Source organism: Ictidomys tridecemlineatus, unplaced genomic scaffold (assembly GCF_052094955.1).
Source record: "Ictidomys tridecemlineatus isolate mIctTri1 unplaced genomic scaffold, mIctTri1.hap1 Scaffold_44, whole genome shotgun sequence".
NCBI classification, from domain to species: domain Eukaryota; kingdom Metazoa; phylum Chordata; class Mammalia; order Rodentia; family Sciuridae; genus Ictidomys; species Ictidomys tridecemlineatus.
In genome coordinates, this window is record NW_027522848.1 from 26983 (window position 1) to 41471 (window position 14489).

The 14489-nt window shown below is 38.1% G+C and overlaps 1 protein-coding gene across 4 annotated transcripts in view; it reads right to left on the bottom strand.

The window, feature by feature from the left end:
- LOC144364811 (transport and Golgi organization protein 1 homolog) overlaps positions 1–14489 on the bottom strand; it is a 68770-nt gene that overhangs the window by 435 nt on the left and 53846 nt on the right. For 2 of the 4 annotated variants that reach the window (XM_078036610.1, XM_078036608.1), the window contains exon 6: positions 1098–1699. The exons of 1 other annotated variant lie outside the window; for it this stretch is intronic. In XM_078036610.1, the coding sequence (XP_077892736.1) occupies positions 1577–1699 (123 nt within the window). In that variant the 3' untranslated portion in view covers positions 1098–1576. Of the gene's footprint in view, positions 1–1095; positions 1700–14489 lie in introns of those variants that run through there. One more of the 4 variants, XM_078036606.1, reaches the window with a different exon arrangement.

Sequence of the window (14489 nt, forward strand, 5' to 3'; positions counted from 1 at the left end):
TTGGAAGGGAGCCACCATTTGACCCAGTTATCCCATTCCATGTTTTATACCCAAAGGACTAAAAATAAGCATACCACAGTGACATAGCCACATCAGCGCTTATAGCAGCTCAATTCACAATAGCTAAGCTATAGAGTCAACCTAGGTGCCCTTCAATAGATGAATGGATAAAGAAAATATGGTACATATACAATGGTATTAATATTATTCAGCCTTAAAGAATGAAATTATGGCATTTGTAGGTAAAAGGATGGAACCAGTGACTATCATGTTAAGTGAAATGAGCCAATCCCCCAAAACAAAGGCCGAATATTCACTCTGATCTGTGAATGCTAGCCCAAAACAAGGGTGGTTGGGGGAATAAAATAAATCCATTGGATTAGACAAAGGGAAATGAAAGGAAGGGCGGGAGATGGGAACAGGAAAGACAGTGGATTGAATGGGACATAACTTTCCTATATTCATATGTGAATACACGACCAGTGAAACTCCATAGCAGGTACAACCACAGGAATGGGAAGTTAGACTCCATGTACGTGTAATGGTCAAAATACACTCTACTGTCCTGTATAACTAAAAAGAACAAATACAAGCCATTGGAAAAACAAGCCTCTTGCAGCAACAAGCGGAAGCCACTTGTCCAGCCTGGCCCTCTGTCTCCAAGGGTCTCCTGAAGGGGTGGGGGTGAGGCAGGAAATATCATTATAGGGGACAGGCTGGGCACTGTCTCAGTGAGAAGGAGCAGAGGGGGTAACGAAAGCTGTGGATCTGAAAACTGCTGCCCACTTCTGAGACCTATGTTCCAGGGATAATGGTTCCCAAAAGAGGTAAGAAGGGGTCAGGAAAACGGGTGCCTTTCAGGGTGGCTCCCCAGCTCTTTGCACCTGAGATGCACCCTGGCAGCCAGTGTGTGGCTGTGGTGAGCTGGGTCCTTGCCCTCAGCCTGCAGGAGATGCTTTGTGCTGTGGTTTTTGAGCAAAACCCCAGATTTTATATGATGTCAACCCATCAGACACAGGTCTCACCAAAAACCAGGTAAGAAATCTGCCATACAAAGGCCAGTTCTACCTCCCACTAGAGAAGGCAGTGAGCAGCAAGTCCCCTGGCAGGGGTGCCAAGAAAGGGGAGGTGAGCCCGCAATCAAAGATGGCAGGGCCAGGCCATGGCCAACTGTCTGAGCTTCAACTAACTGCAACAAGGCAGAAGCAGCAGGTGACCTCAGGAGCTTGGCCAGGGAGACTGCCACCCCGCTCTGCAGACACCGCCAGCCCACAGGACTCCCTGTCCCCCATCTCATCAGAAATAAACTCCTCCCCTGGGGGCCTCCATTCCAAGGCCCCCACAGTCACTCCACGTTCAGCCTCAGACAAAGCCAGCTCTGTTTCCCATCTCCTTTGGAGGGCAAAGAGCAAACAGGGCAGAGACTGCTGTGAATGCCCTTCTCTCTGAGGTGGTATGCATGGACCTGACAGCAATCTCACCCCAAAAAGCATTTGTACAGCCTCACAATCAAAATTTCTTTTTTTAAAACAAATAAACCAAACACAGAAATCCTGGTGGCTTAGCTTAGGCTCTGTCACCACAGAACCAGCAGCAAATAAGAGCTCGGGGGGCACCAAACCCCAAGCCAGGCTGAGGGCACTGCCAACTTCTCCATTTGCTCAGATCCCCTCAGGCTGAGGAATGTGCACTCCAGGTCCTAGTAAAAAGGAATGGAGCTAATTAGCTAAATCTGCAAACTAGATCGGGAAAAAGCCAGGCTTTATTTCAACTAAATATCAGTCACATTGTCCCCTTTTACAGTGAGGCCAGGCTATTATTTCTAATGGTGACAATAGCAATGAAATGGATTCTTGATTTTGCAGGGCCCATTGTGCTGTGGGTGGATTAAAACAGGCCTTTATCTTCTCCCTGCTGGCGTGTGGGGGATGGGTGGTGCTCCAGCTAGACCTGGCAGTGGTTCTAACAAACAGCTGCTGGGTGGCAAAGGGAGCTGAGTCTCTCTGCTGGGTGGATGTTCTGTCCCACAGCCAGGGAAGGAAGGATGGCTAGCCTCTCATGAGGCTCCTGCCTAGTCAGTCGTGGGCTCCCAGAGGCTGAATCAGTGCTTGCCCAAGCCACAGTGGCAAGGCACAGGGGGACAGTGCAGTGGTGCTCATGTCCCTGGGACAATAATGACAGGCACAACCTCCTTTCCCTTGAATCCATTTTGAAGGCCCTGCCCATCAGCTACAGGACTTCCTACCTAGTGGGAACCCAGAGGCTCTGCATCTTCCCAGACTCCCCTTTACATGGACCTCTGCTCCCAGCCTCCCAAAGAATGCCCCAGACACGGGCATTGCCACAGGCAGACCCCTGCATGGCCTGTCCTCCCCATGTCACTACAGTCCAGTGACCTGCCTCTCCTGGGTCCAGACGTTCTCCCCTCTCTCCTCACATGCTCTGCAGGTCCCCAGCAGGTGACTCCAGAGCCATTTTGGAACAGGATCTCTGGAGAGTATGACAATCCCAGGCAAACTCGGGAGAACGAAACACTCCAGCGGCACCAGGAAGCTCCAGTTTGAAGAACAATCTGAGCTCAAAACTCGGAACAAGGATGGGAAAGGCAACGTCCTCCCAGTTGTCACAGAGGGCTCTGCTGCTCCTATGGCTCTTCATAGGGAAATATCTTCATTAGGCCTGGCCTGTGGTGAGGTAGCAAGGACTCCAGGAGAAATAATGCTTTCAGGAACATCAGGTGTTTCTCTAAGTACTGCTACTTAATTATGGGTCACTGTGGTTAATCCAGAAATGCTTCTTCAAGCTGGTTGGCTGTCAACAGTAGTTACATGTTCTTAATAAAGGAATACTTTTCCTTTAATTTTGGAAGAATTTCAGGGATGCATTTAAAATGTACAAGTTAAGGTGAAAGGTTAGTATTCCTTTGTAGACACATTCCTTCATTTGAGATTAGAAGACATATAAATGAGATATAATTACCAAAATGTATCAGTTAATATCATAAAGGAACAATTTCATTTTTTAGTTAAAATAGGTAAAACTTTTGAGTTCCTCTTGAATACTCAAATCTCAGTTATGTACTTTATATGCATAGCATCTTACCAACACACAGATGAGTTAGGTCCTAATTTTATTTCCACTTCACAGAAAAGGAAACTGAGGTTCAGAGATGGTAAATGTATTATCCAGTTTTGTAACTTGTAGAACTGAAGCAAGGTTTCCAATTAAGGCATTTTTAATTCCAAAGCCTGTGTTGTCTCTGCATTCCCTTTATAAGGAAAACAGGTGCCAAGAAAGTAACAGATACTCACAGGACAAATTTGCATTGCTAAAGCAGAGGAGCTTTTGAAAACATGGGTCACATTCCAAGTTCACTGTCTTGCTTTCCCCCTTCATACTGCATCTATTAATTTGGAAATAGGTGAGATAACTAGGTAAGAAGCTAGGAAATTTCCAACTCTGGAACTGTATTTTTTTTTTTTTTTTTTTGCAGAAGGACAACTATTCTTAGATTTTTAGCTTCTTATTTACTCACATTGTTACTTTGTCTCTCCATTTCAGGCAGGTAAAGGGGTTTCTTTAGGTATTTTCATCACCATCGATATGTGTGACTAATCACGAATAGCTGAACCACTTCTAAAAAGAGCCAGTTATAGGAGAGGCAGGTAGGCAGGGCCCTGAGCATTCTGTGATCTGGAAAGAATAGGATCTGTCACTTCTGAAAACAAAGCAAAACACAACAGCAGTGTCCTCAACTGTAGGTCCTGGTGTTTTGAGTAAGTGATTTTCTTGTTAATAAAAGATTTATTTGGTGTAGCTTAGAGAATTTTCCCTGTATTGTTACTCATATTTTGGGAAGCAGAGATACAATATACAGAAAGAAACACAAGGTTATCCAGTTAGAATGCCATCTAAGGTAGCCTTTCATCATCTGAGTTTATGCTCCAGATCCATCTTACTTTGGCTTTCAGCTAAGGACTACAGCATCCAACAAGAAAGGGATGCTTTTGGCATGAAGACGGAAGGAGCAAAAGATACAATCTGGCAAAACTGACTGCACTAGGACATGAATGCAGGGAGGTAATTGTAGGGTCACAGGATGACAGTTTTAATGAGGATGTGAATGATAACCACCTACTGAGGGAGAACCTAGGTCCTCAACTACCCTCATTATTTTCTAAGACCTTTTTGCTGAATCCTTGTATGGAAGGTATTGAATAACCCCAGTTTTCTTGTGGAGACAGCAGAGGGTCAGCATTCCTCCCAGACTCTTAACGTAAGGCTCTTCCCTGTCTTGCCTCCTTTCTCCTCTTCATGATAAGAATATACTGAATGCAGAATAAATTGAGTTAGTTTCTCAGTAAAATAATTAAAAGATAAACACTAGAAAAGTAGATAAGCAGTTAACTTTTTTATCTTAACGGTGTCAAATGGCATATATTTTGGAATACAGCTTTTTCAAAACTAATTAGCCACATCTGCTAAGAGAATGAACCAGATATATTTGGTGTTGGTAAGTTACATACACTGCCTTTTGTGTGTGTGTTCAGAGGCCATGATAAATATTGTACATTCTAAAAGCACAGAGACTTTCATCGGTGACTTGAATTTTATTGACATTAAAATTCAGTTTAGGGGCTGGGGATGTATAGTTTAGTGTTAGAGTGCTTGCCTAGCATGCAAGAGGCCCTGTGTTAACTCCCAGGATCAAAACCCAACCAATTAAGAAAACGAAAACCAAAAAATGGCAAAGGCTGAGGAAACACTGTTGGATCTGTTATAGAAAAGAATTCACAACCTTTCAGAGACAAGTTCAGTAGCATAGTGTGGAAGAAAGTCACTTTATGGTGCATTACACAGTAATTGGATTGTGAAAAATGGACAGCAAGTGAGATTTTTTTTAAACTATAGTCTACAAGTGAAAGATCCTATGGTAGGTGGGAAGAGAGAGAGAGAAAGAAAATCACCACCATATGCTTAATAAGCTTTTACCTTAAAAGAAAGTTTCCAAATTGCTTCATTTTTGTAGGACTCAAAGAAGTGCTATAGCATGAAGCCTAGAGGTATTACCCTGGGAGGGCTTACCATATAAAAGTGATATGAAGCACTATGCCCAGAGAGATAAGAAAATGGAGTTATCAATTCAGGGTCTTTCACAGCAATTTCAGCCCAAAAATGATAAGTAAAACATGTTAAGCACAATAACAAACATTTTGAGTACCCACTAAAGTGTTGGGAACTGATCTAAGCACTGTAGATGGTTGTCTTTCATATGTATATTAACCACATATTATCATGTTTCATATGAGGAAAGTTGAGCTTAGATAGGCTTGGAAAGTTCTAACTGCCTCATGGCTAATGAGTGGTTTAAGCTTGATCTTTGATCACAAGCTAGAATTCCATGACCAGTAACTGTCAAGAAAGATGACATTGAGCCTCAAGTGGGAGTTCAACAGTGGCTTTTTTATATAAGGTAATATCTGTACCTTACTTTAAAATGCTTTGGTGCATGAACAGATGTTTGTATGAATGTTTGCCTGTGTGAATTTGAGCTACCCTGTCTGTTTTCTTAGCACTTTTGTCATCAATACCAAGTCTAAAGGAAGAAAGGCCGGGGTTAGCATGTAATCCAAAAAGCCACATTTCAGAAATGGCACTTTGGCCTTCCACAATTTTTAATTCCAATTTCTGCTAGATTTTAAAACATCAGCATAATGAAAGTTAAGGATAAAGGCTATTCATTAGTGAAATCATCAGCTTGTTACTTAGATAATGAATGATGGAAATGGACATTAATTAGAGAGATTAGTGACAATTAATATTTGTGAATTGGTTACAATATTCTAGAAGCACTCCCTGTTCTGGCATGAGTCTAGTGTGTCAGTGCTCACCCGTAGGATGAAGTTGGAAGCGTGGTATTGAACAATTCTCTTTCCAGTTATCTCTTTGGAGAGTTTGGCAGACTAAATGATGGACATAAGGCTAACTGCATCCTGTCTCCAGGATGTTCTCATGTTTGTTTCAGAAATAGCCTTTAACTCAAGGTATGGTGAAGAGATTTCCTTGTAGATTGATTCTCCATGATCTGTTCTCCATTAGGAATTTCCAAGTCCTACTAAGAAAGAAGACTCATCAGGGTGCCTCTCTGGCTCATGATTGTCCTGAGGGTTATTTATTTTTAACCTTTCCTCCTATTGTTTGATGAATCCTGGGAGATAGTGCTAATAGCTTTACTACTACAGTCATTAATAGTAAACTTAAAGCACTTCATTAAGGTTTATTGTCCTGAGTCTACTCTAAACCTTCTCTGCTCTAACCTAGGGCACATTTAGCTTTAAGATAATGGTTTCTACTTTGATGGCACCCAAAAGGATGTGGCAGGCTGCTATAAATTGAGCATTGACCATGTGGTGGACACCGTTTGGTGTGTTTTCTCTGTCATTCAGTCTAGTGGTATCCCATGGGGATGTTTTTCACTCTCTGGGGGCATTGTGGACATTTGCAAAGGTGTTTTTGTTGTCACAATGATTTGGAAGTTTCAATACCAAGACTTCCTGCAAGGTAAGGGACACAATCCTTGTGAAGAATTGGCTATATATGCATATCTAAAGCCCTGTGGCAGTTCCTAAGGGTAAAATTCTGTTTTCAATAAGTTGTTAAGCCTATAATCTTACTTTTCATGCAAACAGAAATTAATTGTTGAATGATTTTGAGATAGTAGTATTTCCAAGAGTGCATCTATTATGCAGATTGAGGGAAGAGTATATTCATTTTATTTGGGACCTTATCAACAACTTTTCTGTGTCCCTGCCTGTACCTCATGATTTGTGATGGCTATAGCTGCTGCATTAATGGTAACTTATATGTGTGTCTGGATCCACCAATTTATTGAATCTTCTAGAATAATCATGCCTTTTTATTGCCCATGAATACACTTATTAATTTATTATCAACTGACTTTCTTTTAATCATTTTTTTTTTCTTTTCAGAACCGGGGATTGAACCCAAGGCCTTACACGTTATTAGGCAAGTACTCTATATTGAGCTACACCTCCAGCTCAAAGTAAAGGTGTGTTTTATTTTTTTATGGTGTTGAGGGTTGAACGCTGAAGTGCTTTACCACTGAGCTATATCCCTAGCCTTTTTTATTTTCTACTTTGACACATGTTCTTTTTAAGTCATCCAGGATGGCTTCAGACATGCAATCCTCCTGTGTCAGACTCCTGAGTTGCTGGAATTACAGGCATTGTGCCCTTCTTTGATTTCTTCCTTATAACACAGTTGAGATAGTACATTGATTTTTTTAAAGTATTTTGGTAGACAGCATTATATATCAATTTCATTTCAGGATATTTAAGAGGAAGCACATATGTTTTACAACTCATCTATTTCTTGGGGCCTCAACTCAGGTAGTATGTTCATGAATAACCACAGGATACTTTAATAGTGATATTCCAGGTGAAGCTACTGTATTTGATGCTTATTTCAGATAAGCTCAGGGAATTAACCAGGGGAGACATCAGACTGCCCTAGCTCAGCTCAGATACACAAGTACTTACTACATAGGTCCACTTTGTTCCATAGAATAACACGTATTTCCTCTGTCTGTGGAGTAGCTTACTTTGTCTGTAGTCATCAATGATCTCCATAAGAACAAATCTTGGACTCAAACCCCTTACCCTGGCCCACCAGGCCCTGCTTCATCTTACTGGTTTCTCCAGTTCAGCAAGTGCAGATTTCCCCATTGCTCACAGCTCTCCAGCCTCAAAGGCTTCTTTTGATCACCTCAAAGCCTCTGAATATGAAAATACTTCCACCAGAACAATAAAAGGCTGAGTCTATCATTTTTATAAAACAATTTGTTCTCCATTTAATTATCAACTTCTTAGAAAGGAATCTCTTCCCGAGGTTATCTAATGACCACACCTCATCATCGGTGCTTTCTATTTATCTTCCTCACAGCTCTTGTTATCATAAGTAATCATGTCACTCAGTTTTCTAAAGGTTTGGTATGTGCTCCCAGCTCTAGAATGTAATGATGGGGGCCACATCTACCTTGTTTGCTGCTGGTCATTGGTGCTTACAACACTAAGCGGCACAGTGGGCTCTGATAATTTTAGTGGGCTGAATTGAATGTATTATGATGAGTACGACAAGGTCAATAAATAGAAGCTACTGCTTCCAGGAAATTTAAATTGCTCATCAGTAACTGCTTTCTTTGAATTGATATTTAAAGATTTATTTTCTTTATACCTTAAGAAGACATAGAAGGGAAAAGGAGACAAGAACAACAGCACTAGAGTTTGCATAGAAGAGACCACGAACTAAATTGTGCTGCTTATACTGACATCTTGCTTGGTTAAGGTTTGATTTCATTTTCATGGCATAAGTGTAGCATGAACTGTTCTCAAGGAACAAATTATTTTGAGAGGGCAAGTGGTATAGTAACAATTCCTTAATTATTTTATCTTGTCTTACTGCTAGTGCTCCTGGTGCTTTATAATCTTGCTTGCAAACAACCTCACTTCTCATATTTTCTTAAAAAAAGATTCCCTCTCAAAATTAGTAACTTAGATCAAATCCTTTATCCTGAATGTGACAAGTATAAACCTGACATAAATATATAGCCAAGATCAGAAAGATATTTGTATAGTTTCATATAATAATTATATAAAATGCATACAATAAAACACAAAAGTTGAAGAACTACCACTAACTGATATCAAGACTTATTATAAAGCTATAGTAATCAATACCATGTGGATTTTGTCATCAATAAATCAATAAAACAAAATAGTCATAAATAGACCCAATATATGCACAACTTATTTTCTACAAACGTGTGATAGCAATTCATAAAGAATAGTGTTTTGTGTTCTTATGAAATGGTGCTGGGACAATTGGATAGCCATGTACGGGAAAAAATAAGGGGATTTGACTTGTATCTAAACACTATATAAAATTTATTAAATCCTAAAAGCATAAAATTTCTGGAACAAAACAGGTGAAATTTTTCTGGCCTTGATTTAGGCAGTTTTTTATAGATACACTAGAAGTATGATCTATAAAACTACAAATTAGAATTCATAGAAAATAAAGACTCTGCCCTTCAGACAGCATTGTTAACAGAATAAACTTCAGTATGGGAGAGAGTATTTTGAAATCTTATTCTGATAAAGGACTTGTTTAATGTGGGGACAAGCGCATGGAGTACTGCATATGTGGCATATGTTAAGGTGCCTGAGTGGCAAACCACTCCCCTTGTGCTAGGCGTGTGAGTGACAAACCACTTACCCCCTAGGCACAGCACAGGACCATGTGGCCACATGTTTGTGGTCCCAGTGTTTGCTCCACAGTCTGCTCCTTGATTGGTTGCCTCAAGGACAGTTGTCCAGAAATTGTATTGGTGGCTGTCTGTAATCTGCTTAGCTACTACCTAGGTACATATACATGGTAACTATGCAGTAAAATGAGACCTGCTTACAGCTTGGTCTCCAGAGGACTTGATTCACGACTCTACAACCACACTTTCCTGTACCCTGTTCCATGTACATCCTCACTGGATGAGAGAGAGCCCATGCCATTTAAGACTGTTCAAAACTCAATGATAAGAAAAAATACTAGGAAAAATATTTGAGAAGATACTTCCTCAAAGAAGATACATGGTTGGAAAATAAGAACACAAAAAGATACTCAACACAAATGATTCATTAGTTAGAAATGCAAATTAAATCTACAATGAGATATGACCTATTTGAATGAATACAATGGAAACAACTGTAATGAGTGTCATTGAGACTATGAAGGGACTAAAATTCTTTTTTTTTTAGAGAGAGAGAGAGAGAGAGAGAGAGAAAGAGAGAGAAGTTTTTAATATTTATTTATTTTTTAGTTTTCAGCGGACATAACATCTTTGTTTGTATGTGGTGCTGAGGATCGAACCTGGGCTGCACGCATGCCAGGTGAGCGTGCTACTGCGTAAGCCACATCCCCAGCTCAGGAACAAAAATTCTTATTTACTGCTAGTGGTAAAGTAAAATGGTGCAACTACTTTGAAAAACAGATAAGAAAATCTTAAGAAAATTAAAATATATACACCTCATGTTATCTTTAGATTCCATTCCTAGAAATTTAACTAAGAGATATTAAAACACACATTTATACAGATGTTGCACCAACTTTATTTATTATAATAGCCCAAAACTGGAAGAAACTCAAATGTTCATCAAGAAGTTAATTAATCAACAAATTAAACTGTATGTCTACAATGGTTAATACTACAGAGCAATAAAAAAGAACAGGCTTTGTAACACCATGATCCATAGAAAAAACAGAAAACAATCATGTAGAGTTGAAGAAGCCAGGAAAGAGAAGACCTATGGTATGGTTCTATTTTTATTATAATTTTAGGAAATAAAAAGTAATTTATAACACAAGAAGCAGATTAATGGTTCCTGGAGATTGATGTGGGGTCAGCACAAAAGTCATCTTGCAGGGATGAACTACCAATGTGAGGAGGGAACATTTGGGAATGAAGGATATAGTCACTAATTTCAGTGCGATAGATTCAGAGATATACACATATGGTACAATTCAAATATATTCAGTTTATTGTACTGTAATTACATCTCAATAAGGCTGTTAAGTAAAATAATAAAATAAGTTAATTTGAAATAAAATGCACAAGGTGAAAGAGAATCTAATAGCAGTGTTTTAAAACATCAGTATGCAGGGGGAGGTTTATCATATGATAAACTAATTGTTGAGAAGACTTGAGTGTATTTCTATGGAAGTTTAAATATATTGGAGATTCAGCAAGTTGTTATGTTCATGTACAAATATATTAAAATAAATCCCACAATTATGAATAATTTGTAATGAACAACAACATCAAAAAGACTTATTGACTAATGAAACCAACTGAGAGGCCACAAACTAACATTCATGGTCAATTGATTTTAAATTTTAAAAGGCACCAAGGTAATTCAATGAGAAATGATTATTTTTCTCAACAAATGACACTGGAGAAACTGAATACCCACATGAATAAAGATAAATGTAAGCCCTTATTGCATACTATACACAAAAATTAATTCAAAATTGTTCTTAGACTTAAATGTAAAAACTATAATCACAAAATTTCTGGAAGATAAAAGAAAAAAATTTAAAATTTTGGTTAGATGGAACTCTTACATGTAGCACCCAAAGAATAATGCATAATTTTTAAATTAACAAATTGAACTGCATAAAAATTTAAAATGTTTCCCCTGATTTCAAGACTTTCTGGCTACAGAAATCAAGTCAATGCTGTTTGTTCAAGACAAATAAACAATGGATAGATCTGATCAGTCCATTTTCAATGATAATAAATATTTAAATATGAAAAAAAACTAAATGTAATGGTAAAAATGGCACATGCCCAGTTGTGGTGGCCCTGGCTAGAGAATCTGAAGAGTTAACATAGTCAGAAGAATTAAGTTGGTTGTGAAAATCAAATTGTTTGACAGGCAATGCCTCGCAGTATTTACTGCTCATAGTGAGTGCTCATAAAATTATTTGTTAAATCCCATCCAAAGAGTTTAATATTTGTTTAAGTCTTCTTTCAAGAAGCTGAGTGACAAGATGAACATGCTTTGTATTTAAAAGGAGGCCTGTACCTCTTCATACTGAAAGAAATGGAACGTGGAATGAGGGAAAGATTCATTGAGGCCCATGTCTGAGATCCCAGGCCATAATTAAAATCCATTTATTGTTAAATAAAATGAATTAATAAAGTTAATATCTGGTTAGATATTTAAATAAAATAAAAACCCCTCCTAAGTAATCTTGTTCCATTATTTTTTAACTCTGACTATAATTCAGATTCATCTTTATGAGTGAAATAAGGGTCCAATGGCCAGTGAGAAAGCCAAAGGGAAGATTTGTTTTGGAGGAGTTATATAATTTTAGCTGCTCTATGATTCACACATCATAAACATTAGCATCTGGAGGACACATTAAGTCATTTGCATGTGCTGTTTGGAATGGCAGATCTAAAAGGGTAACAGAGCTTGCTTTAGCATAGTCTGTGACTTTGAATAAGCTACTATACAGTATTGGGAAACTTAACTTCCATAGGTGAAAAAATAGGATGAGTTAGCATTATACCTCATTTACAAATTGAAGGAAGGAATCAACTATATTTCTTAAAGTGCTTGGGCTTCCCTGACACCCTCCTGGATATTTTTGGCTCATATGCATAATTTATAGAACAAGGCTGTCTAAAACTGAAAGACTTTGATTGATGTTAAAAGTAAAGTAGAATAAGAATAAAGTAAATCTTTTTTTAGGCAATTTAAAAATATTGAGTTTAATTATGTTTTATGAATAATTTAAATGTGGGTTTAAAAAAAAACCTAATGCCTTTGACCAGAAGCCTAAGTGTCCCATGACATAAGTGGGTTTTGTGTGATAGATGAATACTCAGAATTAAAAACAAACATGCACTAGAATGCAGCACACTTTTCCGTGACTTCCATTTATCTTTCTTAAATTGCTGAGATAGAATCTTAGTGTAATTTTTAAAAATCACAATTATAGGATTGAGTTTTTATTGTGTAAATTCAAAACAGGAATAAATGTAATCCTTCCCAGCAGGCATTTTGACTTGCCTTTTGCTAAATTACAACCAGAAAATAAACTCTTAGAAAAAATTTCAGGAAAAGTTACAGAAGATTATATACCAACTTTAAAAATAATCTCTACACTGAAGGTAAATTATGATGCAAAGTAAGAACTTTGTATGTTTTCTTCACATTTTCCATGATGGGAATGGAAGTTACTGCATGAGCACTGATTACAGGATTGCAGGAAGCTTGTTGGCAACAAAGAGTTACATTTGCAAAATTAGACTAAATTTAGTCAGTTCCATTACCTGAAAAGAGTTTTTGTCCTAGTATCTTAAAAATAAGAACTTTTTCTGTGCCGCAGTCTGGCTGGGCACAAAATAACCAAGCCACCACAAAATCTTGTAGACTCCAACAGCAACTCTTTATTCCCGAACTCTCACGGACACTCTACACTCCCTCCACCGGGCTCTGCATACCAATTCTCTCAGAATCCCATAAGAACTCAATGGGAACTCAAGGAGCAGGCGCCTGAGGCAGCAGGATATGCCCTAATCCCAGCAGGATCAGCCCTAAACCTGGAGCCGCCCTATTCCAGCATGATCCACCCTAAACCTGGAGCCACCCTATTCCAGCAGGATCCACCCTAAACCCAGAGCCACCCTAATCCCTGAGCAGGGTCACCTTTCAATCCAAAAATTCCATGTGTCATTCCTACTTGGCTATGGCTCTCAGCATTTCTGGAATAAATCAAAGATGTTTCCTTATGCAGGAAAAAAGTTATGCCTTGGAAAATATTGCAATATATATTCACATATACGTTCAGAATATATATATATATATATATATATATATATATATATATATATATATATGAAATTAAAATAACTATAGAACAATGTTGTATGGGTATCCAGTAGAATCCAGTGCACCTCTTTCTATTTCATAGCTGAGACTGTGGGTACAGCTACACCTGACTGCCTGTCAGCATACTTCAACTTTCTTTCTTCTAGAGCAATACAATACTGGGTCTCCAGCATATCTTCCCACGGACCTCTTATATTTCTCTTCAGTATAAATATTTTGCTTCACTCAAATGACTGCTCCTCTCTCCTGCAGACAGCCTCTTCTGTTGCCGCAAATTTCTCTCTCCCCAGATTCCCTTTTCTCTTCCTTTAGTTCAAAATCAAACCTCTACTGAAAAGCTGGCCCAGTGATATTTTTGTTTGTACTGAACTCTTTATAAAGTACATTATTGTATCATAAATGTGGAATGAATATGCTTTAGTTAGTATACCATAGTGTGCAATCCACAAGGCATCAAGATACAATATTGTATATATATAGTAGAATTCAAACCATGTATATATTGGGGCATAAAAAAGAAACTTGAGGAAAGGATTATGACTTATTTAATTTTTTTAAGTATATGAGTGTGTGCATATTTGTGTATACATATGTATATACATGTATATATGTAAGTATTCATATTTAGCTATATAGATAGATTTCATTTTCTACAATGAACACATATATTCAGAGGAAAAAAGAGACCCACTGAACAAAGTCTAAATACCAAGTCATGCTATTTTATAAAGCAAGAGTAAGCACTATGCTTTAAAAAAAACTTAATGTAATACAAAAATGAAAAGTATTTTTATGCACTTTTAAGAGAGTATGTTGACATTTTCATTAATATTGTTTCATGTTGGTGAAAGTAGGAAAGATAATGTGTATACACATTATTTTAGTTACTTAAAAGAGACAATTTTGTGACTAGTTGTGTAAAAGGTAGGTTATTTAGTTCCACATTGACTTTTTACAGAAACTTTAGGTGTAGGGAAGCCTGAAATCCTATTCTCGACCATCTCCTCCCTCTGTGGA